The 25,789-nt window shown below is 58.9% G+C and overlaps 1 protein-coding gene across 5 annotated transcripts in view; it reads left to right on the top strand.

The window, feature by feature from the left end:
- Positions 1-1,973: 1,973 nt before the first annotated feature.
- GTF2IRD1 (GTF2I repeat domain containing 1) overlaps positions 1,974-25,789 on the top strand; it is a 68,328-nt gene continuing 44,512 nt past the window's right edge. For 3 of the 5 annotated variants that reach the window (XM_075169005.1, XM_075169007.1, XM_075169006.1), the window contains exons 1-2: positions 1,974-2,025; positions 25,244-25,372. In XM_075169005.1, the coding sequence (XP_075025106.1) occupies positions 25,250-25,372 (123 nt within the window). In that variant the 5' untranslated portion in view covers positions 1,974-2,025; positions 25,244-25,249. Of the gene's footprint in view, positions 2,026-24,953; positions 25,373-25,789 lie in introns of those variants that run through there. The other 2 variants (XM_075169002.1, XM_075169004.1) reach the window with 1 other exon arrangement.

A 25,789-nucleotide genomic window follows, 5' to 3' on the forward strand; every position in this document is an offset into this window, starting at 1 on the left:
GGGCCAGGCCATGCCAAGTCACACCATGCTGAGCCAAGCTGTGCCGAGCTGAGCCATGTGGGGCGAGATTGCGCTGCGCTGTGCTATGCCAAGCCAAGCCATGGAGCACCATGCCAAGCCAAGCCATGCCGAGCCAAGCTGAGCCAAGCCATACAGGGCAAGGCTGTGCTGAGCTGTGCTATGCCATGCCAAGCCGTGCCAAGCCAAGCCATGCCGAGCCAAGCTGAGCCAAGCCATACAGGGCAAGGCTGTGCTGAGCTGTGCTATGCCATGCCAAGCCGTGCCATGCCAAGCCACGCCGTGCCGAGCCAAGCTGTGCCAAGCCACGCCGTGCTGAGCTGAGCCGAGCCATGCAGGGCCAGTCCATGCCAAGCCACGCCATGCAAAGCCATGCCATGTCAAGCCATGCTGTGCTGAGCCAAGCCATACAGGGCAAGGCTGTGCCAAGCCATGCCATGCCAAGCCATGCCAAGCTGAGCCAAGCCAAGCCACGTGGGGCAAGGCTGCACTGAGCTGAGCCGTGCAGTGCCATGCTGTGCTGAGCCATGTCATGCTGGCCCAAGCTGTGCTGAGCCAAGCTGTGTGGGGCCAGGCTGTGCTGAGCTGTGTTGTGCCATGCTGAGCTGTGCAGGGCCAGGCCATGCCAAGCTGTGGCCATGCTGAGCCGGGTTGTGCAGAGCCGAGCTGTGCTGAGCCATGCTGTGCCGTGCAGGGTCAGGCCATGCCAAGCCATGCTGAGCCATGAGGGGCAAAGCTGTGACAAGCCGTGCTGTGCCATGCCGAGCCACGTAGGGTCAGGCCATGCCAAGCCATGCTGAGCCATGAGGGGCAAAGCTGTGACAAGCCGTGCTGTGCCATGCCGAGCCATGTAGGGTCAGGCCATGCCAAGCCATGCTGTGCCATGCCAAGCCATGCTGTGCCATGCCAATCTGTGCAGGACCAGGCCATGTCAAGCCATGCTGTGCCATGCCAAGCCATGCTGTGCCATGCCAATTCATGCAGGACCAGGCCATGCCAACCCACGCCATCCTGAGCTGAGACAAGCCATGCAAGGCCAGGCCATGCCAAGCCGTGCTGTGCCATGCCAAGCCATGCAAGGCCAGGCCATGCCAAGCCATGCTGTGCCATGCCAAGCCATGCTGTGCCATGCCAATCCGTGCAGGACCAGGCCATGCCAAGCCACGCCATGCTGACCTGAGACAAGCCATGCAAGGCCAGGCCATGCCAAGCCATGCTGTGCCATGCCAAGCCATGCAAGGCCAGGCCATGCCAAGCCGAGCTGTGCCATACCGATCCATCCAGGACCGAGCTATACAGAGCAAGGCTGTCCCAAGCCATACCATACCCAGCCGAACCATACCAAACCGCGCTAAACCATACAAGGGCCAGGCTATACCAAGCCATACCATGCCAAACCGTGCCAAACCCAGCCATGCCAACACCAACAGGTGGCGACAGGTCCCCGTTGCACCCCTATAACCTCCCCTCAGCACCCACCGCGCCGGGGCCGTGCCGAGCCGCGCCGAGCCGCGCCGAGCCGTTCCGGCTCGGCGCGGCTCGGCGCGGCTCGGCACGGCCCCGGCGCGGCATGAAAGGACTTAACAGAGCTCGTCCCCCCCTAAACCCCCCCGTCCGGTTATCGGGCTGGTTAATCCCGTATGTAAATGGCAGCCAATGGATGGTGCCGTTGAGCGGGGTTGGGATTAGCGGCGGGGCGAATGGCTGGCACTTTTACTGGGATTACAGAACAAAGAGCTGCTCTCCCTTCCCAGCTTTTTTTTTTTCCCCCAACCTCCCCCCCCCTCCTTTTTTTTTTTTTTTTTTTTTTTTTTTTTTTTTTTTTTTCCTCTTTCCCTTCTTTCCTTTAAACCCCCACCGGGTAGTACCGGCTCCGCCCGGGGAGGAGGGGGGAAGCGGCGGGAGGCGGCGGGAGGCGGCTCCATCCCGGCCCCCGCCCGCCCGCCCCCGCCGCTCCCGCGCAGCCTCGCCGGGGGAGGCAGGAGCGCCGCGCCCGAGACGCCCGCGGTAAGGAAAAGTTTTGCCCCCCCCTCTCCTTCTCCTCACGGTCCCAGTCCTGGGGGTGGCGGTGGGGAGAGCCGGGGGGGGGGGTGGGGGATGCGGGAGTTGGGAGAGGCGAGGTGGGATGGGGCTGGGGGGGGGTGCAGGGGGGGATTAGGGCTGGGGGGGGTAACAGGGCTGGGGGTGATAGGGGTGGGGGGGGTGATGCTGGGCTCATTAGGGCTGGGGGAGTGCAGGGGGTGATAGGGCTGGGGGATGTTGGGGGGCATTAGGGCTGCTGGGAGGTGATAGGGCTGGGGGGGATGTTGGGGGGCATTAGGGCTGCTGGGAGGTGATAGGGCTGGGGGGGATGTTGGGGGGCATTAGGGCTGCTGGGGGTGATAGGGCTGCGGGGGTGCAGGGGGTGATAGGGCCGGGGGATGTTGGGGGGCATTAGGGCTGTTGGGGGTGATAGGGCTGGGGGGGATGCAGGGGGTGATAGGGCTGGGGGGGGATGTTGGGGGGCATTAGGGCTGCTGGGGGTGATAGGGCTGCAGAGGTGCAGGGGGTAATAGGGCTGGGGGGGATGTTGGGGGGCATTAGGGCTGCGGGATGCAGGGGGGCATTAGGGCTGCTGGGGGGTGATAGGGCTGCGGGCGTGCAGGGGGGCTTCAAGGCTTGGGGGATGTTGGGGGGCAGTAGGGCTGGGGGGGAACGCTAGGCTCATCAGGGCTGGGAGAGTGCAGGGGGGCAATAGAGGGGGAGGATAGTGCAGGGGGGTGCAGGGGGGCATTAGGGATGGGGGATGCTGGGGAGCGATAGGGCTGAGAGCTGGGGGGGCATTGGGGCTGGGGGATGCTGCAGGGCAATAGGGCTGGCAGGGATCCTGGGGGGGTATTAGGGCTGGGAGGGATGTTGGGGGGCTATAGGGTTTGGAGGAGATGCTGGGGATATTAGGGCTGGGGGGGTGTTGAGTTCATTGGGGCTGGGGGAGCATTAGGGTTGGCGGGGGGGAATGCTGGGGGTGATGATGGGGCTTGGGGTTGGTGGGGTCCATCAGGGCTGTGGGGGGATGCCAGGAGGCAATAAGGCTGGGGGGGGGGCATTAGGGGTTGGGGGTGATAGTGCTGCAGCAGTGCTTGGGGCGGTAAGGCAGGGGGATGCAGGGAGCAGTGGGGCTGGGGGGGGTGTGATAGCGCTGGAGGGTGCTGGGGCATCGGGCAGGGGATGTCGGGCCGGTGCCCACCACCGCAACGATGTCCCATATCCCTAAGGCAGCTCCAGGGCCGCCACCTGCCCCGGCTGCGTCTGGCGGTGCCGGGCAGGAAGGGAAGCTGCAAGCAGGGCTTTGCCGGGGCTCGCCTCCCTCTCCGCCGGCGCGGGGAAAAGCGGCAGCGCGGCTGGAAATAGAAACACAGGGTTGAGCTGACGAAGCGCTCGGGGCTTCGGCTAGGCTGGTAACCCGGCCTCGGCCCCGCGGCCCGTGGGGTGGAGGGACGGACATCCTCTGCGGCTCCCCGGTGCTGGTGGGGGCAAGCGGAGGTTTCTCGGTGCGTGGGGACGACCGTGATGGGGAGAAAGTTGCTCCCCGGGGAGCCGGTGCCCTTGTCCTTCCAGTGTGCGGGGCCGGCGGTGGGTTTATCTGGGATAAGCCGTAAATCGGAGCGATCCTATTAATGCATCTTGTGCCGGAGTGAGCCTCGGACCCGGCGATGCTGCACAGGTAATCCCGGGTGTTGGCGGCAGGCGCTGGGCACGCCTGGGGAGAGCGCTTCGGGAGGTGTAGGTGCCACTGAGCATCGCTGCAGAGCCACGGGGCCGGGCGTCGCGGGCGCTTTGGGGTCGGATGCTCAGCCTCCTGCCGCATCCATCGCCCGTCGGTGTGCAAGCTCCGTCAGAGGGACCGCCTGGGGACATCGGGAGCCTTGCGTGAGGGGAGCCCCCGGCTTTGGGGTGTCTGCTCCCCACACCGCTCCTGCCGGAGGAGCTGCTGGAAGTGCTGCAACTGGGGAATAATCCTGTGGAAGTGAGTGCCTTTAATTCCGCAGGATCCCAGGTCTCCGGTCCCCACCGGCGCGGCCAGACCCGCTGTGTTGGCTGTCGCCCGTCTGAGCCAGCGGAATTTCCTACTCCTGTGGAAACGGCCACAGCGCTCTCTCTGAAATGAGAAATGCGGCCGCCGGCATCAGACCTGATCCCGCGGAGGCCGAGGGGCTGGGGTGCTAAGGCCGGAGCAGCGAGCCCTGGCGCAGCAGCGTGTGCCGCCGTCGGGGCGATACCAAGCAGCCGGTCGGGTATCAGGGTTGCCTTCGAGCCGCGGCAGCGCGACGTGGCTCTGCGGCCGCCCGCGGGTCCCCCGCTCCTCTCCCTTCGGGTCCCAGTGACCACCGGGGGACGGGGTGCCCCGGTTCGGGGCTATGCCGCTGGTTTTCCCATGCACTGCTGCTGTCCGAGCCGGCGTTGCCTCTCAAGGCTGCGTTTTTGGGGTGAACCCTGCTCAGGCTGCATCGCCGCTGCTGCCCTCGCGGGGTGCCGGGGGGGTGACAAAGGGGACACATGCCAGTGGCCACCGCCGCCTCCCTCTGCTGTCCCCCCCGGGAGGGCTTTCACGTCTCGGTGGAGGAGTTGCTGGTGCTGCCACGGGTCGCTGCTCGTTTAGGTTTGCTAATGAGAAGCAGGGAGAGGAGAGAAGGAACCTGCTCAGGGACGTATTTAGCAACCTGCCCTACCAGCCCGGGCGAGAGATGCGGTGCCCTTGCTGGCAGCCCGGCACTGTCCCGGGAACCCGGTGCGGTGCCGGAGGCGTCTGGTGGGACCTTGCCTGGGGCAGGAGGTGACAAGGAGGGTGGACTTTGGGGCCAGCATGGAGGGGACAGGTCTGGCTGCATGACGTGCATCATGTATGATTTGAGCGATGCTCTGCTTAAAGGGAAGAAGGAGAAAAAACCCCAAAACCCAAAAAATCCCAGACGAAAACAAGCGACCTCTCACGGTTGGAGCTAATGGGGGATTCCCATCTGCTGCTCCCGCAGGAAATAGCTCAGATTTTTTTCAGCAATTATCAATGCCCTGTACTTCCTTTGGGAATTTCGGCGGCTGCACCCCGTCGGCCAGGCTGCAGGAATGCGGAGGGACTCCGGCCGCCGGCCAGGCTCGTCCCCGGCCGGTTGCCCGCTGCGGGGCTTACCCCCGGGGTGGGCGCAGGGCTCGGCGCCGGCTCTCCCCGCCTTGGGCAGCGGCACCCTGCCCTGCCCGTCGGCTGATGGGCGCGGTTATTCCTCGTGCCACCGGCATCCATTTGCAGATGCCTGTGGCGGGTGGACGTGGCGGTGGCTCATCGTGGAAGAAGAGGTGGGGATGGGGACTGCTGCTCCCGGGATGGCTGGGCTTGGGTGTAGGTGGTGGGTGATGGTTTGGGGAAGGGGCTGCGTGGGCGAGGGGCTGTGTTGGTACCTGCGCTCTGCTCCCGGCCCTCCGGCCACGTCTGCACGTGTTGCACCTCATCGGCAAGGACAAATCTCCTCTGGGGCTTCGGGGGGAGCCGAGGCAGATGCTGAAGGCACGTGCAGTGGGTTTGCCACCACTAGAAGCCTTCTCCTCGAGGACAGGGAGGAAAGGACCTACTGGGAGCCCCTTCCGAGGATGCAGATATCCATCCACGAGCTAAAAATGTATTTATTGATTCATTTATTGGGAAGAGCCCAGCTGGAAGCTGCAGGGAAGGACCTCCCGGTGTCCATCTGGATGCTGGCCCGAGCAGCGGGGCTGGGGGCAGCGAGCAGCCCCGGCTGGAGGTTTGCTGGGGAGGCAGCGGGTCTTTGCAGGCTGGAGCAAGATTTCCTGGGACCTTGCTCTGCCCTGCTGCAGCCTGTCCCTTCGCAGGACATGTTTTATTTCAATCTCTTGAAGCATCATCTTTAAAAAGAGGTCAGGAGCCATCGGTCTGGTCCGAAGCTGCGGAAGGCTCGGGGCTGCGCGGTGGCTGGGGTCCAGGTGGGCTTTATGGATTGGGGATTTGGGGTGGTTTTTTTTTTTTTTTTGCTCACCGGTTCGATGCTTCATTTCTTAGTGCAGCCCTGTTGGTTGAATTTGCTTCGAGCCGCTTTCCAAACACTTTGGCGGTGGTTTCCGAGGGGCTTACCTACGGCGGCAGGAAGGCTTTCCCGTAGGTAGGGTGCTGTGAAGAAAAACACGCGGTACACGAATCCCCTCCTCGAGAGCAGGCTGCACCGAGGTGGGATTTACATTCCTGCATGCAAACAGCTTCTCTTTGAGTTTTCTGAGTTTCTCTCAGTCTTTCTGAGTTTGCCTTGTCTCTGCTCTGTGCTGGGCTGGCGGGTTTAAGAAGTTAAGCTCAGCGGGGTGAGCAGGGGACCAGCGAGGAGCATCGCTCTGCTGCTGCGCATCCGCAGGGATGTCACCGTCCTTTCCCAGAGCTGATCTCCGCCTCACATGAGGGATGAGGTGTCTGTCTTCATTTTCTTTAAATCTGCAAGATTAAAAGGAGCGAACGCTGGTGGGGACGTCGGTGTGGACCCAGGAGAGGTCTTGGAAATGTGACATCCAGCGCCCGCCTGCGTGGTGGGACCTCTGCTTGAAGGGGACAAACCTGAATGTCCCCTGCCCGCAGGTGACATCCCCGGTGGGGTGTGCCGGGGTCTGGCTGCGCCCCTGAGCCATCCAAGCAGTGGGTGCAAGTGGATGGGTGCAAATGCTGGTGGTGGGCACCACGGACCTGCTGCTGATCCACTCCTGGAAAACCTGGGAGCTCAGAGGGTGCTTTGGGGCACAGATCCCTCTGGAGATGGCGGGGAGGAAACTGGTGGGTGGGATGTTTTGTCACTTTTTTTTTTTTTTGAGTCTTTCTTGCACTTTTTGGTGATGCACGCAGGTGCTGGTCGCTGCCGGGGGTTGTGTGTCCTGTTTAGCTGGGGTTTTTGATGTTCCTGGAGGAGAAACCTCCCCCTGGCATGGGTGGACGGAGGCTGGAGGGATTTGTACGCTTCCGAGAGAAACGCGTGGTGCCCGGGCCCTGATAACCAGCAGCTTTATGGGGTGGTTTGACGGGGAGCTGAGAAATCCCTTCACATGAGAAGAGACGTTTGGTAGCTGGGTTGGAGCTGAGCCCCGTCCCTGGCCGAGGCAGGGATGGACGCGTGGGATCCCAGCCCTGGGTCGTGGCGGGCGAGGCCGTCGAGGAGCCCTTGGCTTCCTTCTCCCTTGCTAAAAAAAAGGGCAAAAACCCCTCAAAGCCTTCCCTCTGGTAACTGCTGGTTAGAAGAACACAGAGGCGGTCAGTCTGGCTTAGGGAAAACTCGTGGTGAGGGAGTCCTCCGGCCTGGGGAAATGAAACCATCGCAGTGGGTGAAGAAGACCTCCTTAGTTTTATCTGGTCGCTGTGCAAGGAGGTGCTTCGCCCATCTTTAAAGGCTGGTGCGCGGGGATGAGTGTGTCCCCGCGCCCGGGTTTTGGCAGAGCTCGCGTCTTGCCTTTACCTCCGGCTGCGTCTGCGTGGACGTGTCTCCTGCCTAGGAAACCACCCACTCCTTAGTGCCTGCGTGAGGTGACCTTGTCTTGGGACACTGGCCACCGGCTTGCTCATCGGCTGCTGGAGCTCCAGCCTGGTGCCACCCAAGGGTTGACCCTGGGCGGTGGGGACGGCTCCGGCCATCGTGCCAGGGATGGAGGTGGCTCCCCGGAGGTGGGCAGAGCCCCCCGCGCCAACACGCACAGATGAAAGAGGCAAACCCAGCCCTGCTTCTAATTAGCGGCAATCCTCGCGCCTAAAATTAAGCTCGGCAGCTTTATAAGGTCTCGGTGCCGGGGAGCACGTGTGGCGCGTCGCCTCGATGACGGCACCCGGGAGCAGTGCCGGTAAGGCAGATGCTGCCCTCCCCTGCCCGCCAGCCGTCGGGGAGAGCCTCCGGGATGCCGAAAGATTTAGGATGAGGCTTGAGATGGGCTGCTGGTCCGTACCCCGCTGCAGGGCAGAGACCCCGTTGCAGCGGTAGGGTTTTCCCTGGATGGATGCTGCTGCTCGGACCTTCCCAAAAGGGAAGGTTGGTTTGCGTTCGGGGCTGGACCGGCGCCGAGCCCCGTGGGGTGGGTATTTTGGGCGTATCTCCCCCGGCACCGGCTGTGCCCGTGGTCAGGCTTTGGGACCTATTTGAGGCTCCCATCAAAGTCACACTCCTCCCCATCAGGTCGGTTTTCTGCTTGTTTCATTGCAGGGTAGGAGACAGGGATGGAAAAACCTGTAGGAAAGGCAGGATTACATCTCCCTAATTAGTAGGGGCCTGATTATCATTTCTACCCAGAGCTCTGGTAATGATTAAATATGTGGGAATTATCTGTATTATTTGTATTGCATTAGTATTTAGGAGGCTAGGACCCCGTTTGCTGTGCAAACAGTGAGCGATAGTCCTTGCCCGGAGGAACGCCGTCCCTGGCACACCCGCCGCGTCCTGGGCAGGGGGGGTTGGGGTGCGAGCCCTGTGCGCCCGTGGCATTGCCCGAATTGCTACTGCAGCTCCGCTCCCCGGCAGTTAGGAGGATTTAAAGCATTGAATTGTGTGTCTTTTTTGTTGTATACGAGTCACATGTGTTTTAGTATGGGGGGGGGGGGAAATCAGTGTATTAACATGACCTCTGAAATCGTCGTTTATATATAGATTTAAAAAATACGTATATTTTTGGCACCTGGGTTGTCAAAGCCCGGGAGCTGGCCGCTGCCTTTAGACGCTCTCACTTTATTGTTGGAGGGCTACAATAAAGCAATCTCGTTAGGTAAATATAACGATGTTACGATCCACCATCTGCTAAAGTGCTGCCGCGTGATGCTGGCGGAGCGGTGGGAGCTGCCTGCCGCACCGCTTCTCCCCTGCTCCTTCCTGACGGTGCCCGCCGGGGGTCTTGCATGTCCCAGGAGAAACAGAAGTGGTTGGTACGGAGGGAGAAAGGGCTTTTTCTTATGGTTTCCTCCCTTTTAACCAGTCGGGGGATGAGCTGTTGAACCCTTCCAGCTGGTGAGGACCGATTCCCATCGGAGCGCGGCGGGGCTGTTGGGATGGTGGTAGAGTCATCAGCAAGTCCCCCAAAAACTGGGTCACCATGTTACTGAGCCGTGGAGACCCCGATGTGTGGGGATGCTCTGGTCTGCAGGGATGTGCTGAGATGCCACCAGGTCCCTGGCTCCCACAGCACCATCTGAGCGGTGGGACAACCCCGTCCCGGTGGCAGCAGGGACCCCCCGCACGCTCCCCAGGCGTTGGAAGCCCTTTTGCAATCGCCGTCAGGAAGGATCACGCTCCGTCGGTGAAATATGTGAGGAACTCTGCTTGTTTAAAGTGCCTTTGGGGTTTTGGGCCTTAAATAAACATCCTGGTTGGGGTTTGGGTTGGAGGTTTTCATCCCGGGAGAGGCAGGCGGGGGGGGGGGGGAAGGGAGCCGCGCCGGTGCCCCAAGTCTGCGTGCGCCTTCTGACAAGGTTATAAATTAGCTTCATTAGAGGAGGATCAGTGAAAATAAATTGCTCCTCACCCTTTAGGGGCATCGCCGGGCTGTAATTTCATCTCCTCTTTCTGGGGACGAATGCCTAGAAACCGCCGAAGTAAAAATTACAGCATTTTACCCTGCTTGCTGGTTTTGCCCTCAGAAAGGCAAACACCCCCCAGACCCCCAGATGGAGCTCGGCCGGGGGCTGGCATCGAAAGCAGGGGGTTAGTTGGGGTTCGCTGCGGGTTTCTGGCACACGCTGCCCGACAGCTTCCTCGGGGGATGCCCGGCTGGGGAGAGGAGCGTGCCGGGCGTTTGAACCCCAAGAACCAGCGCGGTTCGAAGCGAGTGGCTCGTGTGCTCTTAATAGAGATCTGTGGTGGGAGCGGGCGGCGAGCGACCTTTAACAGGACATTAAACATTTATTAAAACAGTTAGAATTAGTGTCAGGTTGTATTTATTTATTTTCTTTAAAAAGAGAGGGGGGAAACAAAAAAGACACAGGAGAGGCGAGCGTGACCTGAGAGTCCCAGGAGATGACCGATGCGGTGCGGTGCATCCCCAGCCCTTCCCGTGCAAGGTCTCGGAGCAAAGACCTGGCTCCGGGATGGATCCAGCATCCACCCATGCCCTTCCCACGGCTCTTTGCTGGATCCTGCTGCAGGAAAGAGCAAGCACCCAGCATCTGTCATGAAAAATCTCACCTCCATCCTGGACCCCTCAAATACTTATCGTTCAGGTGGGTTAATTTTTTTTCCCCACCTGCCCAAAGGTTTATTCCTTTATGGGGAGGTGAGAGAGCACGGGATTAGCCCCGCGTCTCTCCCACATCGTCTTCCCACAGCCGCCCACCAGCATTCCCCAGCCGCCCCTCCGAGGATTACGCGCTCTCTTGAAAACCTCTTTGTTTCCCCATGTTTGCTGTTGTAATTTATGTACGATGCCGCCGCTTGTTGAAAAACAAGGTCTTTATCTCTGTGGGAATTACACCTGCAGAAATCCTGCCCTATCGCTGCCTGCGCGCGAGGCTCTCCATGATAAAAACCGGCTCCAGCGCCGTCGCAGCAATGCAAAAGTTTCTTCTACTTTAGCTGCCGGCGAGGACGATCCTTGCCTCCCCTTCCGCACCTTGTAGCACACAAATCCCCTCATCTTTAAATGCTCTCTGAAAGCAGGCTGCTTGGCTTGTGCCTTCATCGCCGATAAATTTTCTTCTTCCTGATTTATTTCTTTCTCCCCTAGCAGCGTAGGTGTTGTTGAATTTTTTTTTTTTGGGTTCCTGATTGATTTTATTTTTTTTCTGCATGTAAGATGCATATTTCCATGCTCACTGACCTTCTGGCTCACCGTGGACCCGGCACGGTGATGCCGATGGATGGAGCAGAGAGCACCCATCCCGCGGGGCCAAGGGTGCCCGTGGGTGGCTGGCAGCCGTGCTCCTGGAAAGGGTTATTTTTAACAGCTGGGTTTGTGCTGGGTTGCCATCAATGCGCCGGAGCACGTAGGCATCCTTTATTATTTTAAACCCAATAATTAAAAATAATGCAGAGGTTGTTTCTGCTGTGGGTAGCTGCTGCTGAGGGTGCTCTGGGATGCCGGCTTTCCCGTGGTGTAGGGGTCTCATCCGCACCCAGACCAGCGGGTGGGCTTTGCCGCGGCACATGCCCGGCTCCCCTGGTTGCTGTCCCCATCGGGAAGCCGATGCCCGTTGGCAGCCGGAGCCGGCCCTTGGGAGGTGCGGGGCCAGAAGAGCAGGAAGGGAAATGGCACCCGTCGGGGCGAGGAGAGCAGGGGGAGGGCGGCTCTCCTCCCGGCGCTGCCTGACAGGCGGCCGGCTCTCCCCGTGTGCCCCCTCCCCGCGGCTCCGCACCCCCCAAAAGTAAAACGGCAGCAGCTGGGGTGCACGCTGGCATCGCGAGGTGGTGCCAGGGTCTCCCTGCGCTTCTTCCTCCTCCATATCTCTTTGCTTGTGGTTGAATCAGGCTCGGGGGGTGCCAGGCTGGGTCTGCACCCCCCGCCTGCTCCCCACCTAGAAACCAGCAGTGACGCCTATAGAAACCTTACAGCAGGCACCGTCCCTCTTAAACCCACGTGCCGTGGGTGCACTGAGGGTTTTTCTGTCCTTCCCCCCCTCCTTCACTAACCCGCTTTTCACCAGCGATGCTAGGAAAGGCGTTTGAGCCCAGAACCTTCCTTCTCGGTATTGATTTTGCTTTCTGCTTGAGTCTCTCTTTATTGCCCTTGCTATTTTGAGTAGCTGGAAGGATGCTGGGGAGAGCCGGGCTGCCTCTTCGGGGGGCTTCGTGTCCCCGGAGGCGAGGCGATGGCAGGGGGGCTGGGGGAGGCATTGGTGGGGATGGAGCCGTACCTCTCCTTGGAGGTGCTGATATCCCGGGGGTCGCGGTTTCAGGCTGGTGCTCCTTGAAGATGCCGGAGAGATGCGGGATCATGCTCAGCACCCGGGGAAAGCCTCTTGTAGGGTGGCTGGGGCGGTTTCTCCTCCCGGTCCCAGATCACCGGCCTCGGGGAGCGGTTAAGGCGCTTCCTCCCATCTTGGGGAAAAATAGCATTTTGCTTTTAATCAGGTTTTTGGGCTCCGCCCGGGTCAGCGACTTCTCAGAGGACAAGACACGGCGGCAGAGCAGCCGAAATAAACCCGCCTATTTAAATATTTACTTGCCCATTATAAAGTAGCTCCGTGTTTACCCGCTCTGCGGCTGTGCGCGGCGCGAAGAGCCGTGCCGAGAGCTCGCCGGCTCCCCGGGGCTCGGCACCCACGCTGCCAGGCGGCGGGCACCCGTTGCCTAATTGCTTGCTGCCCATTTAAGGGGAACTGATTAAGAAATTAATTCACAATCTCAGGCTCCGTGGGTCCCGATCTGAATGCTTTGATCGCGGCGGAGCGGGGACGGATGTGGGTGAGTGCGCTGCTTCCCATCCTTCTGGCTGAAGCAAGAGGTAATTAAGGGACTTTTGGTGTTGGGGTGATTTGGTATTTGAAAATTGTCATTTTTTTATGGGTTTCTATAAGTTTCGTGGCGTATGAGGTTGTGTGGGTCTCGGCGGGGTTTGAGGTACGGGTCCATGTGCAGCGGCACCCTGAATTGGGGTGATGGAGAGCCTGAGCCGGTCCCCGGCGGTGCAGCCCCTTGTTTCCCATCTCGTGGATGAAGCCATCGGAGGGTTTCCATTTTTCAACCCGACAAGTGCATGTGTGAAAAATAAGCTGCGAACCCAAAAAATAAGCTGCGTGCCCTCTGCCTTCCCCGTGACAAGGTGCTCTCCCTTTGCCCAGCCCCAAAAATCTCTTTTTTTGAGGGGCCGGTCCCCGCCCCTGGTATCACCTCTCCTGGAAGGACCATCCCAGAGATAAATCAGCATCGAGCCACCTCCCATCACCCAAACCACGATACTCGTGTATTTATTTTCTGGTATTTATGGGGCACCTGAGCTGGGCTCTTGCTTTCCCCAATGGTGAGGAACCGGGGTGCCTTACAACCTCCTCGGCACCCCCCAAACCCACCCCGGGCACCCCAAGAGGCGGCGGGTGCTGGTCGTTGGGTGCCTATTTCCCTGCCCTCGCACCTAAAGCAGGCTCTGAATTTGGGATGCTGCTTCTCTTGGCACTTTTTTGGGCACCGGAGCCTGCCGATTAAGGGAAATGTGCCACGAGGCAGGTTTGCTTTGCAGGATTAAAAGCAAATAAATATTTATGCGCTATGCAAAGCAAGCCCGATAAGATAGGCGTATCATTGGGAATTTGAAGCGGTTTCGGATTGGGCCCAAGATGAAGGGGTGCACGTGTCGGTGCGTTATGTGGGTTTAAAGGGACGGTTTTTTCTCCTGCTGCACAAAAATAAAAATAGAGAGGGGGGGGAAAAACAAGGGTTTTTTGCTTCTCGGGCTGCTCTGGTCTTGGGTTTCGCCATCTCCCCGCATCTTTAACTGCAGGGATGGAGAAGAGCCAGGGAGAGAGGGCAGTGCAGGCAGCATTTCGTATGCAAATATAATGCTGGCCCCGTTCCTAATATTCGCTGTGTTTACACGTAAATGCAAACAACTGTTGACTTAGTTTCAACAGATAATGTGTTTCATAACACAATGGAAATGAGAATTAAGCTGGAATTTAGCAGGGGGGAACATGTGTTTCTGCGAGACCCGGGGCTCCGCCGGCCCCGTGCCCGTGTGCCGTGTCGTGGTCACGGTGGTGCCGGCACCGCGGGGGCTTGGGGCTGGGGCTCGGCGTCCTTGGGGGGGCCCCTTTCTCGCTGGTGTTGGGGGACACCTCTGCCAACCGATTTGCCTTGCTAAACCGCCCTGAAGTGGGGCGAGCAAGACAAGAGGGCAGGGCCGGTCGGCTGCAGGATCGGTGAGTTGAACCGGCTCACCGGCGGGGCTGGGGAGGGGGCCGGCGTCCCCCCGAGGTCGTAGGGACCGGGGCTGACCCCCCCTGGGAAAGAAGGGGCCCGTGTGCTTCAGGGGGGCCGAGGCGTCAGGGGAAGGGAACTGCTGGCCCAGGCCGCCGCGTTGGAGGCCGAGCAGCGGCGCGTCCCGGGAGGGAGGAGGTGGCAGCGGCCAGGTCACCTTGTCCCGCAGTGACTCCCAGCAGAAGCACGCGGGAGAGGCCCCGGCTGTATTTTAGGGCCTGGCCAGCCCGGGGCAGCCCTCACAGGGCTCCCCAGGGCCAGCCCCGACGCCGGCCGGGGCGGCCTTTGAGTCACGGCTCAAATCGCCAGCTATCAGAGCCGCTCCTGCCGCCTCCGCCCCGCGCCTGCCGCCCTCCCCACCCTGCTGCACCCCAAATCCCGCTGGGGGGGGGGCGAGGCGGGACCCCGGCACCAGCCGGGACCCCCCTGGGATGCTGCGCTGCCCTTCCCGGGTGAAGGCACCGATGCAGTGCTGCCTGCAGCCCCGAGGAGCGGAGGCATCGCTGGGGAATCAGCATTTTGGGACCCAGGGTGTGTAAGCACCGTCTCTTGGGCGCGGGTTTGTCCCCGTCCGTCTGTCTGCCTGTCCCTTGCCTGCTGGCTGCCACCCGGCGCGGCAGGGCTCACCCTGCTCAGGGCACAGCGTTAAAAAAAGCCGGGCCCCTGTGATATACGGCGGGGGGAAATTTTGTGATGTGCACCCCAGCTGTATTAGGCACCGGCGAATCTCCCCACGAGAGCTGTGGGGACGGTCACACCGGTGGGGACACCTCGGCTGGAGGTGCACGGCTCTACCAGCCACGGGCTGGGGACCCCCGGGGACCCCCCCGCCACGGAGCTGCTGCTCCCGGGGTGCAGGAGCAGCACGGCAGGACCCGACGCTGCGGCCCCGGTCGTGATGCCGGGGCCCGGGGAAGCCAGAGCTGTCCTTGGCCGGACCCGGCGGCTCCTGCCGTGTCAGCTCACGGCGGAGGGTGATGTCTGCCTGGGGTGGGTGGGTGCCGCGCGGCACCCGCGACTGTTTGTGTCTGGCAGCTGGCGGTGATGCCGAGCCCTGATAGCGCTGCGGTAATGGTGGGGTTTGCATGAGAAACAGCTGGTTTTGGGGCTGGTGCCACGGCCGGAGGGTGCCTGGGAAGGAGATGGGGATCCCGGTTGGCCGGGGCGGGCAGCTGCCGGCAGCGTCCTTCCTCCCCGGCGGCACTGCCGGGCTGCCCGGCTCCCTTGAAGGGTCACACCAGGGCGAGTGCAGGCTTGGCTTCGCCAAAGACTCCTCCGTTGCCCGTGGCAAGTGCTGGGCAGCGCCACATCCCGCTGCCCGCGCGGGATGCCCGATTCTGGGCAGGCGTCGAGGCGGCAGGTGACGAGGCGCAGGCAGCGCCGGCTCTCGGCACGTGTGCTCCCCGCCGCGGGGCCGGAGCAGAGGGCAAGCACCGGGGCGACCCGGGACCTGCTGTCGCCTTTCCGACTCATCCCGTAAAATAAAATAAGGGAGAAGGGAGCGGGCAGGAGGGGGAGCTCGGGGCGCGGGATGCTCCAACCTCCTTTCATCCCCTTAGAAAGCCATTTTATTTTTTTATTGAGCTTATTTATGTGGCGTAGAGTCAGATCTTGGATTAGCAAATAGCCTGTCCTGTAACACGGGGACTACTCGATACTGAGACACCAGCAACCAGAGAGATATATTAGAGATAAAATTAAAACATAATGAGATTAGGCAGCGGTGCTCTGTCAGAGACCTCCTTACGCAGAGGTAATTACCTGGGCAGAGCAGAAAGCGGGTGATGAGCAGTGGTGGCTGTGGGCTGGGGTCGGCGTGGGGGGGACGGGGCCACCCCAGCCCTGCCTGGGAGCTGGGGGGGTGGGTGTCAGTGCCATCAACAGCGGCTTTGCAGAAGAAAAAAGCATCGGGGTGGAGTGCTGAGCAGGACGAGGTGCCCGCCAGCATCCGCTCCCACGGCGAGGACTGGGGTGAACCATCCTCCGCTGAGCCCTTGCAAACTCATTGCCCCCAGCCCTGACACTGTGTCTTTGTATATTTGCAGTTTGGGGATTTTTTTTGCTAGATAATTTAGAATTATTATTTCTGTTGTTGTTGTTGTTATTATTGTTATCTGGAGCAGCGCCCAGTTAGACGGACACAAGGTGGGCACGCAAACTGGGGTGGCAGCCGGGCCGGGGCATCAGGCACCGTTTGGAGAATGCAAATCTCGTAGCGGGATGTGGGGCCGGTGCTGCAGCACCTGCGGGCATCGGGCACGTGGGATTTTTCTTTAATTTAGAGGGGGGGGGGAAAGGGGGGTGTGTGCAAAAAAACATGTGCCTGTGTGATATAAAATTCAAGTTAGGCTCTCGGTGACTGCACGGAAAACAACAGGCTTTTTATGTTGGCTCTTGGGGTAGGAGGAGAGCAGGCTAGAATAAAGATTTACAGTGTTTGGGAGATTAAAGGCCCTTGGTACATTGTTCAAATACCACGAGATTAGTTTCCAAGGAGACGGATACCAGTTGCCATAGGCACCGGGGGGCCAGGAATTAGGATTGCGATTTTTTATCCTGATCACGCAACCAGTAGCTGAACGCTGCTAAAACTCGGGCTTTAAATAACCCCAGCGTTAGCTTACGCGCCGCTGAACCAGAGGCTGGAAACTGTATCTCCCGACCTTCCCCCGGTCCCAGCGCCCGTTGGGGTGTGCAGAGTTGGACCCGGGTATTGATAGAGGGGTGCAAGGGGATACGGGGCTGGGGACCGAGGTCGGTGCAACCCCAAGACCTTCCCTGCAGGTCATCCTGTGGCTTCTGGGCTCGTTTCATCTCGTTTTTTCTCTAGGCAAGAGATTGCCGGCATCTTCTTGCGATAACCAGCAGCCACCGCAGTGCAGGGGCAGGGGATGTACCGAGGGGCAGAATTAGTCGCCTGCTAATTTTGGCTTCCCCCCGTCGCCCGCTTCTGAGAAGTGCAACCTGAGCCCTGGCGCGTGGGACGCCGGATCGGTGCCCTCGCTGCTCGCCTTTCCTTCTAGGAACTGCAAAGCACCAGCTTTTGTCCGGGCTGTATGGGAAGGGGTGCTGAGCTCCCCGCTGTGGGCTGGGTTTTGGGGCTGGGCGTCCCAGCAGGGAGGGAGGCTCAACCCTGGGAGCCATGGGAGCACCCAGGTCCCCGTGGCTGGGTGCCTTTGCTCACCCATCAGGCACCATGAAGCTCATCTCCAGCTTCGCCACCCCCAACCACCCACGCGGGGCTGCCGGGGCAGGATCCGGCTCAGCCACGGCTGCTTTCCATGCCCGATGCTCACAGCATCCCTCCCCTGCAATGGTGGGAACGCTCTGATTAACACTTATTTTTTATTTTTTTTTCCCGTTTTTTTCCTCTTTTCTTTAATAAATGAAGAGGCAGTTGCTCGAAGCGAGAGCTTCTGCGCCTGCCTGCCGTGAGATTGCGGCGTGGAAACTTGTCTAGAGCTGAAAGCCGCGCTGCTCGAGCTCTGCGGGCAGAGCGATCCCCCCCAGCAGCCGCCGTGACATGAAAGTGTTTATCCTGGGGGAGATGAGACGCAGCTTCTGAAGGGCACTTGATCCTGATCTGTCTCTCTTTGCACTAGACAGAAGCCTACTATAATTTTCCTATATTATATTTGTGTGTGTGCCTAAGCCAGGCTTAAGAAAATCAAGGCGGCAGCAGAATGCAACGCCCTGGTTGGGGGGGGGAAGCTAAATTCCTGCTGCAGATACGTCCCCCCGCGGGAGCCCCTGGTTTGCTCTTTGCTTCTTTTATAAGCGGGACTAAACCGTGGCAGGCGCCGGATTATCCGGGAAAGCGGAGCCGAGGCGGTGATGCCGGTGGATGTTGTCGTTGTGGTGCTGGCGCGTACGTGAGGAGCTTTTCCAGCAGGTGCCCTGGGTAAAATAAAACAGGGGAGGAGGTGTCCGGTGGTGGGAGCCGGTTCTGCCCGGTAGCACTCAGCTGAAAGGAGTTTGGGGGGAAATACAGGGTTTGGGGGAGCCAGGAGACCTGGTGAGGTAAGGGCTGCTGGCACAGTGGGAATGCGGGCAGAAGCGGTCGGGTACCCCGGACCGTGCTGGAGGCTGTTTGCCCCCAGCTCTGCTGCTTTCAGACTTTTGCAAAAAGGTATCGGCTTGAAAAATAGCAAAAAAAAAAAAAGGGAATTTGTGGATGTGGGGAGAGTCGTGGCAGTGGTTATGGGGCAACAGTCGGAGCAGGATACGGGGCTGGGGGTGCACCAGCACTCACCTTTGGGGGATGCAGATGTGGTCTCGGTGGATGCTTTTTCGCAGCGGGTGCATCGGCAGGGGGGCACCTGGGGTACCCCAAAACCCAGAACCCCTGCCAACCCCAGGAGGGCTGCGCCGCAGGGGCACCCACACATGCGGCAGAGATTAGGAATTTGGGGGGGGGTTGGGGGTGTTTAGACATTTGAGGGCGTTTCTGGGTATTTTGCAAATGCTCTGGGCTGTTGTTATCCACTGTACCGCTGGCATAGGTGCCGACCGCGCAGCTCCCTGATCGCCTGCTAACGAAGCGTCGTTAGTGAAGCAATAAACCGCCCTGGCACAAGTTGCGTGCCTTCGCCCCGCGCCGGCTCAGGATGGAGAGGATGCGGCTGCGGGGACGGAGGCTGGCGCTGAGTTAGGCGTAAGGGATTAGGGTTTAGCCGGGCGGGTTAAAGCCATCGTGCCGCGAGCAAGTCGCCCGTGCGAAGCAAAAATCTCCACCGCTGCAGCAAAAACCCCAGGGCGGGTTTTTTGGCGAGCGCGGGGCCGTGCCACGGTGCTCCCGCGCCCGAGATGGCTTCGGTCGCATCTGCCGGCTCCGCTGATACCGGTGTTTGCTTAAACGATTAGAAAAAAACCCACAAATTGAAATTCCAGCCTGGTCCCTGCCCCTGGCTTTCGCCCCACTGCGGTTTATGTGGTTTCCAGGGCTTTTAGCTCAAGCAACTCCAGCTCGCCGGGCACCTCGCTGCTAAGAGGCGTCTGCCGAAAAAGGGACCTCAAAAGTCCCTGAGATGGAGGGGGATAGAGAAATACCTTCCGAGTCCGTGCCCCTTCCTCATCGGTGGGATAACCCTTAGCGTGGGTCCTGTCTCAAAGTGATGGCCCCGGCAGGGACACGGGGGACGGTCCCCTCGCTTGGAGGGAGGATGCTGTCCCGGCGCTAGCAAAGGACATTATTTGTCCCTCTGGCTCCTATCAGGATGGCTCCTGATGGATTTTAAAGCGTGTTTAATGATAGCCAGGGTTAATTGCTTAAATGTCCTCTAGGGCCGGTGTAATTTTAAAAAATCCTCTTTAAATATGCCCTCCCAGAGTAAAAGGCATTTACAAATAAAATCAGTCGTCTCGTCGTTCCATGTGGGTCATTGTTAATTCACATGCTGGGGGTGCCCTCCCACCCCACGGGCTGTGGGTGCTGGTCCTGCTCCCTTGGGTCCCAGGGGATGGAGGTGGGGAAATGTGGCACCCAATGTCCCGTGGCTCAGCGCGTGTTTTGGGTGGCCAAGAAGCCCAAATATCCCCTTCAAAAGTCCCCCACCCCCAGCAGTGCTTTCCCCGGCTCTCATGTACCCCCCGGCTGTCCCTGCTCTCCCCGGGAGGGTAAATGGCCCTTAATCCATCTCAAGACCTACCTCTAATATATTTATATATAAAATCTCTCTTCCATATATATTGATGTATATATTCTTTTACTGTTTTGCTGGAATTGGGGCTGGTTCACTTGGGCTTCCCGCGGTCTCACAGGCACTGCAGAATTTTCCTGGAAAAATGAATAAGCGGATAATTTCCAGCCACTCTTGTGTGGAGCTGCAGGCAGGACCGGCGCGATAGTCTTTTTCCCCCAACGTGCTGAACGGTCAAAGCTCTCATTAACTTAAATTCCTGTTTGGCTCCCTGAACTGGGAGCCAGCCCATGCGGTCGGAGGCTTTATAAACATCCCGGCTGGGCGCGCGGGGGGATTTCCGTGGTGATGCTGCGATGTCCGTAGGGCAAGAAGGCAGCGGTGGTAGCGTCTGTTTGGGGCTCTCCGTGCTGCTTCCCGGCTTTTCACTTCTCCCTTGCTGCCATCAGACCCCGGCATGCTCTGTGCCGGTGGCATTTCCTTGGTGCTGTGGCTGAGCCGGTGTCCCCTGGCTTGTCGCCTGTGGATGTGGTTTAAGGGCTGAGCTGGAAGATGTTGCACCCAGCCAGCGCTTATGGGTTTGGGTCGGGGCACCGGCCGATGGATGCTTTGCCCTGCAATGGCTTTGAGTGTCTGGTGTCCTCGTTATGGGAAATGCTTCATGTGGTGAAAATCGCCAGGGTTACATTTTTGAGATACAGTAGAGCTGCAGGAAAAAAAGAAATAAATCAATTTGATTTAAAACCAGTATTGGTAGAAAGCAATATAAGAAGAAGGAGATGCAGGGTGTCCTCGGTCCCTCCCGGGCATTTGGCCGTTGCCATCTCATGGCATCTTCTGCTCTGCACTGGGTTTGGCCTTGGGTAATTCCCAAAAAAGGGGTAATTGCCTTTTTTTTCTGATGGCAAGGGTGGCCCTGAGGAGGGCAGGGCACGGGGAGAGCCGGCAAGAAGTTCAGCCTAGTTTTGTGGGTCCTAGGCGAGCACCCAGCTTCCTTTGGGAAACTGTATTTTGGGGTTTACGCTAAGTAATGCTTTCATACACGGCGAGGTGAAAGCGGTGGGGAGGAGGTGGTGGCAGCGGAGATCCTTCCCCAAGCTCCGCCGTGGCAGCGTGGAAACACCAGCTCGCCTTAATAAATAAAGTAGGGCAACGAAGCTGGTGAAGGGCCTGGAGCACAAGTCTGATGGGGAGCGGCTGAGGGAACTGGGGTTGTTTAGCCTGGAGAAGAGGAGGCTGAGGGGAGACCTCATCGCTCTACGACTACCTGGAAGGAGGTTGTAGTGAGGTGGGGGTTGGTCTCTTCTGCCAAGTAACCAACGATAGGACGAGAGGAAATGGCCTCAAGTTGTGCCAAGGGAGGTTTAGATTGGACATTAGGAGAAATTTCTTCACTGAAAGAGTGGTCAGGCCTTGGAACAGGCTGCCCAGGGAAGTGGTGGAGTCACCATCCCTGGAGGTATTTAAAAGACGTGTAGATGTGGTGCTTAGGGACATGGTGTAGTGGGCATGGTGGTGTTGGGTTGGCGGTTGGACTCGATGATCTTAGAGATCTTTTCCAACCTTAATGATTCTGTGATTCTGGGATAAGATGCTGTCACTTCTGGTTGTGGCATGGGACTGGAAATCGCTGTAAGGCTTGAAAAGATGAGGAAGAAGAAGGGGGATGAAAGCTCTCCCACTCTTAAATCAACACCAGGAGCTTACAGCACCCATCTTTGCCACGAACCGAGCTCCAGCCCGGCAGGCGATGCCGGTGCTGCGCTGTGCGAGCTGCTGGCTCACATAAACTCCTTCGGTTTCTCCTAATTGAACCTGTTTATAATTTGAGGGATATAACAACACAGTTTTATGCTTGGAAATTTCCTTTGGTGGGTTGTCGTTGGCTTGGTGTTTTTTTTTTTTTTTTTAATACTGTTTTGTTTGCTCCGAACGCTTTGGAAATGGTGACGCAGCGCGCAAGACCGGAGGATGTTTATTCTGGGGAGAGATGCTGCCCCGCGGCAGCGGTCGGGGGGATGGAGGTGGGATGCTCCTGCTGCGGGCGCAGGGTTTGGGGGGCCCGCTGCCGTTTCTGCAGGGGTTCGGGAGCCTCCCCACGCGCCTGGTTTTTCCTTTGCTGCAGCCCAGGTGATTCACAAGCGAAACTCCCCCGGGGCCAAATTTATAATCTTTCCCAGGATTATAAAGGGAGGCGAGGAAGGAGGTGTCGTAAGAGCCGAGCAGGCGATGGCCCGTGCAGGCTGCCTGCCCGTGGCCCATGCCGGCTGTGGCACAGCACCCCCATCCCCGCGCCATTCGTTCCGTCCCCGCAAGACTCATTTGGGGGGGCGGGGGAGAAATAATTAAATAATAATAAAATTAAATAATAAAATAAAATTTATTTCTTTTTTAAATATTAAAAAAATAAAACCAACCTGCAAATGTTTGCTTTGGCCCCGTGACAGCAGCGTGACGGTCCCTGAGTCACCCTGCACCCCCGGGGACGGGACTCGGGGTGCGGAGGTGGAATGGGGCTGAGGCCAGAGCTGAGCCCCCGCTGCGGGCTGGGAGGGGGAGATCAAGCCCTTGGTGGGTGCTCTGGGGTGGGATTTCAGCAGGATGGGTGCGTGGTGCCCCAGAAAGGTGGGTAGGATGCTCTGCACCCATCCTACCCACCTTGCTCCCTGCCGCCGGCCCTAACTCCTGTAAGAATGGTTTACCCCAGTTTTCCTAAAGATTACTTTCCCTTTGATTAGACAAACAACTTCAAGCCGTATGTCTTAATTTGATTGGAATAAGCCTAGTGCTTGCCGTGAAGTTTTTTTTCCTCCCTTTTATTCCCCCCTTTTCTAAATCCGCTGTCACTGCTCTTTGTGACCATAAATGACTAAAAGCTTTACAGGAATATTGTCCCCCCATCCCTTGCAGTCTGTTGTATTACTTGGGTCATATTTTTGTTATGATTTTTTTTACCTTGTTGGGTGATTCTCCATTTTCCTTATTAAACCATCAGCCAGGTGAAAGGGATTATTTCTATCCCGGTCTCCTGCAGAGTAGGGAGCAGGTAAGGAGAGGGTGCGGGGACCCTCTGACCACTGACGTTATCCCTGGGTTTCCCTTCGGTTCCTCCTCTGGGGCCAGATCCAGCTCATGGCTTTGCTTTCTGCAGCCGAGGGAGGAGCATCTCTTCCCTGTAAATGCCGCTTCCCGTGGGAGGCCGCGGCCGAGCAGGTTGGTGCAGCTTGAGCAATCCGAGGGGCCGCGACCGGCCCCACCGAGGCAGGGACCGGCTCTCCAAAACGCTGCTGGCAGGCAACAAGAGCATCCATGTCATAGCAGTCATATTTAATAATAATGAGGGCTCTCAGAAATACGTATGGGCATCAAAATAAGGTTGTTTTCCAAACGAGTGCTTGTGCGGGGTTAAGAAGGGAGCGATGCTCCCTGGACCGAGCCCTTTCCTGACGGCAGCTCCCAGGCGATGGCTGGTCCCCAGCCCGGCTGCCCGGTGTCCTGCGGGCTGGGAGAGCGGCTCCGGGCTGGCATCGGCACCGCCGTCGCCTCGCTGCTCCCTGCCAGCTGCAGCAAGGCACCTCTCATTAACACAGCATTAATTAAAAGCCGAAATCTTGGGTTCCCCGCACCCGCAGGGCTGTGCACAGGAAGCCTGTACGTGGAATGGTCCTTCGTCTGTCCGTCCATCCATCCATGCACAAACTGCAGGGATGGAGCAAGATGGACCGTTTCCCGGCGTTGCTGCAACCCTTGGCGATGGTGGAGCTGGAGGTGCCAGGCAGAGCCCTGTCCCCAGCGTGGGGACGTCTGGGGGGCTGTGCCGGAGGGCGATAGCGCAGGACCGCGCAGCGCAGGCTGCAGGACCCTGCGTTCGGTTTCCTGCTTTATTTTTCAAGCTGACGCCTAGTTTTGGGGTTCTTTCCCCCGAGATCATCCTGGGGGAGAAGAGTCGTCCATCAGCTTCGTTAAGAAGTGTCAGCTGGGTGTAAGAGGATTTTGCCGGGTGGCTGCCAGCGTGGCACAGAAGTGCTGGCACGGCGGCGGCTGTGGCTCTGCCATCCCAAAGCGCCGGTGAGGCCTCAGCGCTGCTGGCCTGCTCTCACCGGCCGGCGACGCGGGGGAAGCCAGCCTGGAGGTCTCAGCAAGAGCAATTTCTGAAATTCAGTCATTATTGTTTAACGGGGAGTTGTCTCTACCCTCGTTAGCTCGTTGCATGCCCACACAACAGCGCGGTTTTGCAGGGCCGAGGGCACGTTCACCAACCCCCTGCCCTGAGCGTGCTCAGGCACCTGCAGAGATGCCGGCATGGGGGGACTTGTTATTTTGGGCCAAAATCCACCATTTCCTCGGTGGCATGGGGCAGCACGGCCCCGCTCTGCGTGCAGATTCCTTCTGCTTGGACACGGGTGCGAACCGGGGCAGGAGGGTGAATTTGGGTTTTTGCTGTTGACTTTTAACCCTTGTTTTCAGCAGGGCCGAGCGGCCGCGGTTGAGTCGCAAATCGAGTTATGCGCAGGCAGCTTCATTCATATTCCCCGGCTCCTGTCCGTCTTGCCTTGTTAGAAATTCTCTGGCCTCTTTTATCCGCTTGCGGCTTCCAGCATGTGATTTACGATCCAGTTCGAGTGGCTCCCAAGCGTTGCCAGCTAATTTGCCACCCTTTATTCGCAGGATTAAAGCTGGGCGGTGCGACGCTGCCCTGCGGATGGAGGGGTGATAGCTGGGAGGGACCGTACTGGGTGCTGGGGGGGTGATGCTGTACCACGTATGGGTGCCCCGGCATGGGAGTGGGGCGATTTATGCAGGGCGAGCTCCTGCCTCAGTTTCCCCTGCAGCATTGGCATCACCATGGGTCATGGTGAGACGAGTGCATCGGGGTGCAGAGACCTGGCGTAATCACTGCACACGTGGCCGGGCCCCGGCATTTTTCCCCCTTTTTTCCCCATTTTGCAGTATGGGACGGAGCTCCCGGGGCTGAGCCCCTTCTTGGCTGCGGGGTCCCAGCATGCCACCGGTCCTGCTCCCAATGGCGTGGTCCCCCAGGAGCTGCGGGGTGGGATGATTTGATGTCGGAGCCCCTCGCCATGAGCTGTCTCTTCCTCGGGGTGAAGGCAGAGCACCCCATGGCTTTGGCCCGTTTCAGGGACACCTTTGGGTGCTGGGCTCTCCTCTTGCCCAAGGTATAGGGAGGGAGGCGCAGGGACGGCCAGCATGGTGTCCTCGCAGGGACACTTGTGTCACCCCCTGCTCACTGCTGCCTGCAGGGCTCGGGCACGGGAGCGCTCTGCATCCGCTTCAGCGCCGCATCCTCCGGCTCGGCATGCAGCCTGCTCGTCTGGGCTGTCCCACCACACGGTCGCTCCGGCGCGGTGGTGGCATCTCCCTGGGGGTGAGTCCCGAGGGTGGAGGTGACCTGGCCACTGCTGGGACACGCAGCATCGGCCCCAGGGTTTGGTTATGGCTCGGCAGCGTCCACAATTATCTGCCTTTAGCAGAGGAGACGTGGGGAACATGGGGCTCAGGCTGGCCCAGGCCTCTCCCTGTGCCTCAGTTTCCCCTGTGTATCCATGCCAGCGTTGCACCCTAGCCCACGGCACACGCTGGTGTTGGGCTGTGCTGGCGATGCTCAGCGCCGGCTCTCCGTTAGTAACAGCAATGCATATACCATTTTTTTTTTTCTATTTTCAGGTGAATATGGCCCTGGCAGGGAAGCCTTTAGACGTGACTCTCAGCACCTCCAGAGCTGACCAGTGGAATATGTTTTTTCCCCAGAAAGACGAAATCATCACCAGCTTAGTGTCCGCCTTAGACTCCATGGTAAGAGGCCGGTGGCGTCCCCGTCCCCCTCCATCGTTTCACCTCCCGTTAATGGGGCTGGCTGGGAGCAGGAGGGCTGTCGAGCTCGTCCCGCTCCCCTCCGCTGCCAGAAAGCCCAGGGAGCTGCCAGAGCTAGGAAATAAAAATCCTCTCCCACCCTGACAGCCGTAAGGATCGTAAAATCAGCCCAAGTTAATCTCAGATGTATATTGTTTTGCCATTAATATTTATGTTGGTATCAACCGAATGTAGGGTGGTTGAGGTGGTTTTTTTCTTGGTGTTTTACCAATGTTACCGTGAGCTTTTACACAACAGGAGAACAACGGCTTTTATCTCCGAGAACAAAGAAAATAACTTTCATATCTTTTGACGTAGAATTCCCGGTGGAAACCTTGCCTAAGTCAGCCCTGCTTACAT

The sequence above is a fragment of the Calonectris borealis genome, chromosome 19 (genome assembly GCF_964195595.1).
Source record: "Calonectris borealis chromosome 19, bCalBor7.hap1.2, whole genome shotgun sequence".
NCBI lineage: Eukaryota > Metazoa > Chordata > Aves > Procellariiformes > Procellariidae > Calonectris > Calonectris borealis.